Below are 9,467 nucleotides of genomic sequence, written 5' to 3'. Positions count from 1 at the left end.
ATCCCTGGTCCGGGAAGATGCCACATGCCGTGGAACAAGTAGGCCCGTGTGCCACAACTATTGAGCCAGTTCTTTAAAGCCCAGGAGCTGCAACTCCTGGGACCGCAAGCCCCCCTACAACCAGAGAAAAGCCCAAGCAGCAACGAAGACCCAACACAGCCTAAATGAACTGTTGCTTTTATTTTTTTTTCAACCTGTACCCAGGTCTACTGTCCTCTAAAACCTTCCATTACAGAGAGTGCTAGCAAGACTTAAGTAGACCCGATGACCACCCCGTGCCTCTCGGCCAGCTTCTTCCCCACCTAGTCTCCCCAGTGCCTGTTTAATGTTCACAAGTACCCGCTGATGAACAAAGCAGCCACAGTGGGCTACGCACGGATCTGCCTCCTCACAGCTACGGAGCTTCGCCACCGATGTAGGCCCGCCTTGCTGTCCTCGGCAAGCAGTGTTGGGCCCCCTAACGTGCCATGGTTCTCTAGGGAGTCCAGCCAAACACCTGGGCACCCGAGGAGCACCTTGGATCTCTTCCATCGTGGACGGGGTGCTGACCTTTTCCTGCCTGGAATAATGAACTCTCGGTTCTGTTCGCTTTCCTAGCCAACAGCGGCATCTGTGTACAAACCGAATGGCCCCACTCACCCTCAGGTTAACCCACACAAGACTGCTTCTGATCAAAGGCCCAGGTTTGTTAGGAAGTTAGGGGGCGGGTCCACATACCCCAGCAGCAGAAAGCAGCCGCTCTCACTGAACAGCGGCACAGCCTGCTGGAGACGGGCTCAGTGCCCGGCGGCAGACGGCAGCTCTGGGGTCTGGGTGCTGTCCTGGCAGGATGTGGGTAAACACTCTGAACCAGGGGCACATACCTCTTACCACGTTACCCAAGACCCAGGAGCCCTCCGGGGTCACGTCTCAGGATCACACCCCATATGACTGATATGACTCACTCTTTAAATGTTTGCTTCCTGTTCCTGCTACCCTGCACTCTGCTGTTTCGAGATTTCAGGCCTTAAAGGAGCGTACAGTGGCACCGGAGAGCACACCGGCAATAAACTCTGAGCGGTGACGGCCTCTTTACCCTGAGATGGGTGGGGGGCCCATCTCAGGGGTGCCCTGGTGGCTCAGACGGTAAAAGAATCCGCCTGAAATGCAGGAGACCAGGGTTCGATCCCTGGGTGGGCAAGATCCCCTGGAGTAGGAAATGGCAACCCATTCCAGTATTCTTGGCTGGAGAATCCCCATGGACAGAGGAGCCTGGCGGGCTACAGTCCCTGTGGTCGCAAAGAGGTGGACACGACTGAGCGACTAACTTCATGGCTTTGAGAGTGCCACTTTGGGGTCAGACAAAGATCTGGGCAAGAAGGGGGTAAGAGATGCTTCTTTACTGGGGGTCGAGGAGGTGCTTCCCTGGAGATCCTCCAACGAATACCTTGTCCTGGCTCCCTAGACATCCCCACCTGGGGCTCCTAGAGACCCTTCCCCTATGCAGGGCACATAAAGACAAACAAGGTCTGCCGCCTTTGCAGGACACAAAAGGGGGCGTACAGGCTCCACAGCCCTTCAGCCCCACCTCTACCCTCCCTAACTGCAGAGCGCAGCGTCCAGGTGCCCCCCAACCCCTCCCATCTCCGAAGGGCACGCAGCCCCGGGCTCCGAGCTCCAGCGTCCTCTTGGACCCCTCCCTTCGCGACGCGCGCGGCTCCCACCCTGGGGCTCGGCCTCAAAGCCTCCTTCCTCAGTCGTCCGCTTGGAAGACACCCGGCGACAGCGGCGCGGGCAGCGCCCGGGGTAGCGCGGCGTCGCCGAGCAGCCGCAGTCCCGCCGGGCCCCGCCCAGCGGCAGCCGCGAGCCAGGCCGCGCCGAGGACCAGAGCAGAGCGCGGTGAGTGAGCCGGGCCAGCAGGGATGGACCCGGGCGTCCCGGTCTCCGCCCCGCCCCAGCCCTAGGCCGAGCACCCCGGCTTCAGCTCCTGCTTGCTTCTGGGCTCTGTCCGTTCGTTTCAGGGCCCCGGAGCGGACCCTAAAAAAGGACCCCGCGGCCCCTCCCTGCTCTGGGCCCCGGGCAGAGCAGTCCCTTGGCCCCCTCCTTCCCTGCAGCAATCAGGAATCTGGCACCCCCAGCCCCCAGCCTCGCCCTCATTAAGCTTCTGCGCCCCTCCCTTTTTCCAGGAGCCAGGAATGCAGGCCAAAAATATCTCTCGCTTCCAGACCCAAGAGGCCCGGCTTGCAACCCCATCTGCTCCGAAAACCCTGGAGTCTGAGCTGTAATTGCTTCTAGGAGCCAAGAATCTGGGCCCACAGCCTGGGACTCCATGTCCCCGACTCCCACCGCCCTGATCCCAGAAATCTTGCTACCAACCATCCCCACCGACACATGGGACTTTGGGGTCCGGCCCATCCGTCCCTTCCACCGCGAACCGCATTATAAATAGAGGATTAGGAGGGCCCACTTTACTCCTCCCTAAAATTCCTTAAACACTGCAATCCAACCACTGTTCTTTTGGGGACCCAGGAACCCCCTAAAGTCTAGGGATCGACACATTTCCCATTTCAGGGACCCGGGAGACAGACCCTAGCAAATAGACCCCAGTAAAGAGAGGCCCGCTCTCCCCAGCCACTTTGCGACTCAGGTGTCCGAGGTTTCATCCATCCTGGCAGAGGAGGGAGATGGGGGGGGAGGGGACTGGAAGGGGAGAGGGAGAACTGACCGAGGTGAGACTGGGGTGGGGACTCGAGCTGGGGGGTGGGGGGGTGGCTCTGTCCTAAACAAAGGCCAAACACACGGGTTGCCATGGCAACGGCCTTCCCGGGCCGGCCCTGGAGAGTTCTCCATCCAGCGCTGGGGCGAGGAGGGCAGCCCTCCCGAGCCCGGACCCCGCCAGCTGTTGTGTCTTCCTGTTTTGTCACCACGGAAACAGTGACCTCAGCCCTCCGCCCCACCGCTGGCGGGGCGGGACCCCTGCGGCGCGATCCTTCGCCGGAGGGGGTGCGGCCTTGCCTCCGGCCCCGCCCTCGGGGCGGGACTGGGATAGCCCGGGCCAGGGACTCCCTAATCCTGCTCGAGCCCGGAGTTCCGGCCCCGCCCACCCTCACTCCCCGGCCGGCCAGCCCCACCCAGACCACAGACCCTTCTACTCTGCAGCTGTCGCCTCTGCTTCAGCCGCAGCGGTCGCTGGCCTGTAAGGTGAGGCTGCGGGAACCCCCAAGGGTGGCCGCAGCGTCCAGGATTCTGGGTGCTGAGGGATTCCAATTGTCTCAGTCCCGAAAAAAGTGGTCTGAGTCAGGACTCGGGTCCCGGAGAGGAGACGGCTGAGGGCCTGAACTCACACAGGTCGTGCGTCTGAAAAAGGAGGTGGGGTGGGGCCTGGACTCCTGGATCTGATGGAGGAAGGGCTGGGGCCCTGGATCTCTGGGTCTGGGGGAGGAGGGGCTGGAGCCCTGGACCCCTAGGTCTGAGGGAGGAGGGGCTGGGGGTCTGGACCCCTGGATCTGACGGAGGAGGGGCTGGAGTCCTGAACTCATACAGGTCATCTTTAAAAGGACGTGGAGTGGGGCCTGGACTCCTGGATCTGATAGGGGAGGGGGCTGCAGGGCTGGGAGGCTGGGGGCCTGGACTCCTGGGTTTGACGGTAGCGGGGCCTGCATTCCTGAGTCTGAAGGAAGAAGGGCTGGGGACCTGGACTCCTGGGTCTGAGGGAGGAGGGACTGGGGAGCTGGAGGCGCTGGGGGCCTGGACCCCTGGGTCTTGAGGGAGGAGGGGCCGGGGGCCTGGACCCCTGGGTCTGAGGGAGGAGGGGGTGTGCTCCTGGAGGAGCTTGGAGTTGGGAATCCTGGGTTTGAGGAGAGTGGCTGGGGTCCAGAATTACGGACTTCCTCCCCATCCAGGGGGCAGAATCCGAACTTTGGACGCAAAAGGTATTGAGCTTCAGTACCCATGCTGCCAAAGTGAAGATGGAGCTGGGTCGCCAGGGGTTGAGAGGCCAGGCTGAGGTTTTCAGGGCTCGATTCTGAGTTTTGGAGTGATGGGGTGTGGTGTTCCGCGCAGAGGTGGGGACAGGACTGGGGCGTGGCCCGGGACGTCCTGAGCTGGGTTCGGAAGCCAACGGGGTGTTTCCTCTGTCTGCTTGGGTCTCCGGCGGCTCATTCCTGAGCTCTGACCTCAAGCCACGGCTGGGGGCTCGGAGAGTGGGGACTGACCCCACCCCTCCAGGTGCTCCGCGCACTAACTCAACTTCCAGGGGAGGCTCCCCGAGGCCCCGCCCTCTGCCTCCTGGGCGCGCCCTACTTCCTCCTAACGGGTCAGGGGAACGGGAGGTGGCAGACTCCTGCGGGACACCTCCCAGGTGGCCCGGGAGGCCCAGCTCCGGCCGGGGGAGACCAGCCCTCCGGGTGGTGGCGGAAGGTGTGGCCACTGTCTTCGAACTGGATTCCAATACTGTGCAGTTTCCCGCAGCCACCCCTACCCCGAGATGCCAGGCGTGCGCAAGGCGAACCCAGGGGTCCAGGTACCCAGCCCTTCCTCCTGGGGCTCCGGGCTCCCGGCCCGCCTTTTAGGGACCCAGAACTCACATTTAGAAGGACCCAGGCATTCGACCTAGCAGCTTCTCCTCCCGGGACCTGGAGTCCGGGCTCCACTCCCAACCCTACCGCCCCCCCGCCCCAGCATCCCTCCTTCCCTTCACCCTTCCCCTCCCCCGCCAGAATCCCAGGAGCAGGGCGGGGGTCGCGGCGCCGTCTCCCTGTCCTCGGCACATTCCGAATGGCTGGGCAGACTTGCAGCCCTTATAAGGACGGAGACGCGGCGCTGCCCGGGCTGCCCGCCCCGGCAGCCGCCGCCCAGGGCCCACCCCCGCCGCCGGCCTCCCCCCAGCCCTCCCTTCTCCCGACTCTCGCGCCGGGGCAGGGTTATGATCACAGCCCGCCCACGCCGCCCCGCGGGGCCTGCACTCTTCCCAGCTTTCCTCCATTCCCGCCCGCGCAGGTTTTTTTGGGGGGGGTGGAGAGGGGAGGAAGGAAGGGGCGGGGCTTCCCTCGAGGTCACAGTTCGGGATTCCCGGGCCAAGTCCCCGCCCTGGCTGGGAGGCGCGCCCGGGGTCCGCCACACCGCCTCGCCGCGAGCTCTGGGCCAGCCCGGGCGGGCTGGGCAGGGTCTAAGCTGGACGCTGACGTCTTCTCCCTCCTCCCCGCGATCAGCCCTTTTCCAGGTGTCTGACCCAATCCGCCTCCAGGACCGAATCTCTTTCTGGTGGGGGCCCTCCGCCAAGACCGCTGGTGAGTGGGGCCAGGGGCCTCAGACTCTTGGGTCCGAGCCGGGGAGGGGTTCTGGGGTCTGGACTCCTGGATCTGAAGGAGGAGGGGCCGGGGAATTTGGCCGCCTAGATCTTGAGACCTGAGGAAGAAGTATGTTCAGGAACTGGTCTCCTGTGTCCCCAGGAAGCTCTTGTGAGGGACAGCTGGGCTGTGACCCTGCCCTCCTACACTGGAAAGAGGAAGTTTTATTGCCCGGGAGTTGAGAGAGGCCTTTTGAGCTTGCCAGAGGTGTTTCCCTGGTGGCTCAGTGGCCAAGAATCGGCCTGCAATGCAGGAGGCATGAGACTGGGGTTCTATCCCTTAAACGGGAAGATCCCCTGGGGGAGGGCACAGCAACCCGCTCCAGTACTCTTGCCTGGAGAATCCCGTGGACAGAGGAGCCTGGCGGGCTGCAGTCCACGGGGTCGCAGAGAGTCGGACACGACTGGAGTGGCTGAGCAGCAGTAGCCGAGAGATAGCTATTTTAGGGCCTGAGTGAGGCTCTGGACACTTGGTCAGGAGTTTGAGGCCAGGGCCTCATTCCTGAGTCTTTGGGACAAGGACACTGTCTTTCTGAACCAGAGAGACCCAGAGATTTCAGTGGCCTGGGTCAGGAGAGGGGGCTGAAGTTCCCAGAAGTTGGGGACTAGCTGGCTTGGTTCCTGAAGGGGCCTGGACCTCATGTTGGGGGAGAGGCAGGAGGAAGCTTGACTTCCTTTGGGTTGAACTTCCCCAGGCTCCTCAGGGGGGTGCAAGTTCCCCAGGCTTCCCAGGTGGTGCTAGTGGTTAAGAACCCACTGAGACTCCAGTTCAATCCCTGGGTTGGAAAGATTCCCCTGGAGAAGGCATGGCAACCCACTCCAGTGTTCTTGCCTGGAGAGTCCCATGGACAGAGGAGCCTGGCGGGCTGCAGTCCACAGGGTCACAAGGGTTTGTCACGACCAAAACGACTTAACACACAGGCACCCCAGATCTAAACCCCTGTGGCCACAGGAGGGGTGCTGCTGAGGTTGCTAATACCCAGTTCCACCTGGGGACAGACTCCCCTTCAGTGAGAGGCGGCAGGCTGGAAGACTGGGAGCTCTGATCAGATGTGGGTCCCTGAGAAGGTCCTCGAGTGATGGCTAGACTCTTGAATGTGTCTGGAGGCTGGAAGTGTTTGTTAGATCAAAGAAAGTTCTGGCTGCAGATCCCTGGGTACCCAAAGGAAGGAAGTTGCAGTGGTGGGGTTTTTAAGAGATCACAGAAGACAGGGTCTCTTCTTCTGATTGGGGGTGGTGGGGAGGGCACAAGACGGGGACGTTTTAGAGCACAATCTTTTTTTTTTTTTGGCTCTAACCCAGGGCATGTAGGATCTTAGTTCCCCAACCAGGGATTGCCCCCTGCATTGGAAGTGCAGAAAGTCTTAACCACTGGTCCACCAGGGAGGTCCCTAGAGTAGAATCTTGAGTGGCTGGGTTTCTGAGTCCCTGGGGGAAGGAGAGCAGCTTTGTGTGTTTGGAGTGGAGGGGGAAAAAAAAAAAAAGAAACGTGATTTTACAAGAGTTGGCTTTCAGGGTGAAGAAAGAAGGGTCCTGGGGAAAAGAGAGACAGGGTACCTACCCTCCTGGCTCTGACATGAGGCTGGAGTGGGGGAGGGGGCTAACACCTGGACCACCAGCATCCCTATAGGCCTGGGACTGGCCCGGTTTGAAAACTGAAAGGCCCAAATCCTGGGTACCCCTCCAGCTAGAGTCCAGATTACACCATCCACAATGGCCCCTCCAGGGAGGCAAGTGCCCCAGGGTGGGGGGGACCCTGGATCCTCCAGTTTGGAATGTTCTTAGGATCTTCTCTCCCCTCCCCCAGCCATGCCGGTGACGGTAACCCGCACCACCGTGACGACCACCATGTCGTCCTCCGGCCTGGGCTCCCCAACCATCGTGGGGTCCCCTCGGGTGCTGACCCAGCCGCTGGGCCTCCTCCGCCTGCTGCAGCTGGTCTCCACCTGCGTGGCCTTCTCGCTGGTGGCCAGCGTGGGCGCTTGGACGGGGCCCATGGGCAACTGGTCCATGTTCACCTGGTGCTTCTGCTTCTCCGTGACGCTCATCATCCTCATCGTGGAGCTGGGCGGGCTCCAGGTCCGCTTTCCGCTGTCCTGGCGCAACTTCCCCATCACCTACGCCTGCTACGCCGCCCTCTTCTGCCTCTCCTCCTCCATCATCTACCCCACCACCTACGTGCAGTTCTTGTCTCATGGGCGCTCCCGGGACCACGCCATCGCCGCCACCGCCTTCTCCTGCATTGCCTGCATCGCCTACGCCACCGAGGTGGCCTGGACCCGGGCCCGGCCCGGTGAGATCACCGGCTACATGGCCACCGTGCCCGGCCTGCTCAAGGTGCTGGAGACCTTCGTGGCCTGCATCATCTTTGCCTTCATCAGCGACCCGGTGCTGTACCAGCACCAGTCGGCCCTGGAGTGGTGCGTGGCCGTGTATGCCATCTGTTTCATCCTGGCAGCCGTGGCCATCCTGCTGAACCTCGGCGACTGCACCAACGTCCTGCCCATCGCCTTCCCCACTTTCCTGTCGGGCCTGGCCCTGATCTCCGTCATCTTCTACGCCACGGCCCTGGTCCTCTGGCCGCTCTACCAGTTTGACCAGAGGCATGGCGGTCAGCCGCGCCGGCAGATGGACGTCAGTTGCAGCAGAAGCCACACCTACTACGTGTGTTTCTGGGACCGCCGGCTGGCCGTGGCCATCCTGACAGGCATCAACCTGCTGGCTTACCTGGCCGACCTGGTGTATTCGGCCCGCCTGGTTTTCGTCAGGGTCTGAGCCTCGTCCCCGGAGTGGGGCTCTCCCTAATTCCTCCTTCTCCCCGGAGGCCCTTCGAAGAGCTCTGGGCTCCCGCTGACTTTTCTCACATCCCTCCCAGCCCTTCCTGCGCCCCTGTCTGCGCCCCTCAGGCTTCCTCCTGCGTTGCCTCCCTTCCTGTTCTGTTTGGGTGCCACATCCTGTTTCACTCCTGCCTGCTCTTCTCCGACGTTCTCTGCTTTGAGGCTCTCTTCTCTTTTCATCCTGTGTGTTTCCGCCTCTGCCTCCTTTCCTGACCCCTTGGGAGCGCTGAGCCTTCTTCCTTCTCAGCCCCACCAGCCCCTGCCTCCCACCTCCAAAGGTGCTGAGCCCCACATCACACACCCCCTTTTGCAGCTGTTCATACCCTGGGCCTCTGGAGGGGCCTCCTTGCCAAAGCATGCCTCCCGCCCTGGCTGTGCCTTAGTTGATGTGTGTGTGTTATCTGTATGTGTGTGTTTCAGGGGTGGGGGTGGGTAGTTAGGAATCAAGCCCCCTTTCTTCCAATGCGGGTGGGGGGTATGTACAGTGTTCCTCCCCTTTAAGTTAAAAAAAGAAGAAAAAAAAACTCTGGAGATCAGTAATTTCCAGTGGGCTGGAGGCTTAAAGCATAGACCCTGGGTCCCTAGGCCCCACCTGGTGCTCAGCCTCACCTGAGATTGGTTCCAGAATTTTTGCCAGGCTTATTAAAAACCCACTGCCTAGAGGCCATCTTAAAGGAAGCAAGGGATGGACGCATTCCATCCCAAAGACTCTCTGAGTTATTGGAGGGAGCTGGCAAAGAACTGCAGGGTCTTGAAGACAACTGTCTCAAGTATTTGTGAGGGATAGGGAAGTGGTCCTCCAACTTCAATGTTAAAAACAGTATCTCCTGCCTTTGCTGGGAAGAAAAGAAAATGGCCAATGCCAGCCTTCAAGGTGATGTTAGCCTGGGTTTTTTTTTTTCCTGGTCACAAGGGCAACAATCACTGGCTGGCTCTGTTCTTAAAAGGGAAGTTTCTTTTCAATATTTTTTTTTCTGGAGGGTAGGGTGGTGGGGATGGGAATTGCTACTATGCCATGGTCCAAGGAATCGCATTGCATTGCTTCAGTGTGTGTGGTACACACACAGGTGTGTTTCTGTGTGCTCGTTGCTTCCTGCTGCAGCTTCCTGCTTTTCTGGGACTCACATGTATAACCTGATCTATATAAATGTATAAATATATTTTTTATTTTTTTTTTAATTCCCTGGAGCTCTGGTTCCCATCAGCCCCTGCTGTCAGTCAGTCACAGAGAGAAGCCTTGTCCCTTCTCCCACATCCATAATGTTTTTTTTTTTTTTTTAACCTCAATATAAAGATAAAAGAAA

The 9,467-nt window shown here is 60.3% G+C and overlaps 1 protein-coding gene across 4 annotated transcripts; it reads left to right on the top strand.

The window, feature by feature from the left end:
* The first annotated feature begins 1,634 nt into the window (after window positions 1-1,634).
* On the top strand, window positions 1,635-9,467 carry MYADM (myeloid associated differentiation marker). 4 transcript variants are annotated; one of them, XM_070450381.1, is made up of 3 exons: window positions 1,635-1,878; window positions 5,190-5,267; window positions 7,134-9,467. In XM_070450381.1, the coding sequence occupies exon 3, from the start codon at window positions 7,136-7,138 to the stop codon at window positions 8,099-8,101; it is 966 nt and encodes a 321-aa protein (XP_070306482.1). In that variant the 5' UTR covers window positions 1,635-1,878; window positions 5,190-5,267; window positions 7,134-7,135; the 3' UTR covers window positions 8,102-9,467. The 4 variants fall into 4 exon arrangements, with proteins under 4 accessions (XP_070306482.1, XP_070306483.1, XP_070306484.1 ...); XM_070450382.1 differs by lacking the exon at window positions 1,635-1,878 and adding an exon at window positions 2,761-3,180; XM_070450383.1 differs by lacking the exon at window positions 1,635-1,878 and adding an exon at window positions 3,191-4,501.

The sequence above is a fragment of the Odocoileus virginianus genome, chromosome 20 (genome assembly GCF_023699985.2).
Source record: "Odocoileus virginianus isolate 20LAN1187 ecotype Illinois chromosome 20, Ovbor_1.2, whole genome shotgun sequence".
Lineage (NCBI taxonomy): Eukaryota > Metazoa > Chordata > Mammalia > Artiodactyla > Cervidae > Odocoileus > Odocoileus virginianus.
This window is presented reverse-complemented; position numbering and strand designations above follow the sequence as displayed.

Excerpts from the sequence above, each read along its gene's own strand:
- MYADM (XM_070450381.1), top strand. The coding sequence starts at position 7,136 with ATGCCGGTGACGGTAACCCGCACCACCGTGACGACCACCATGTCGTCC.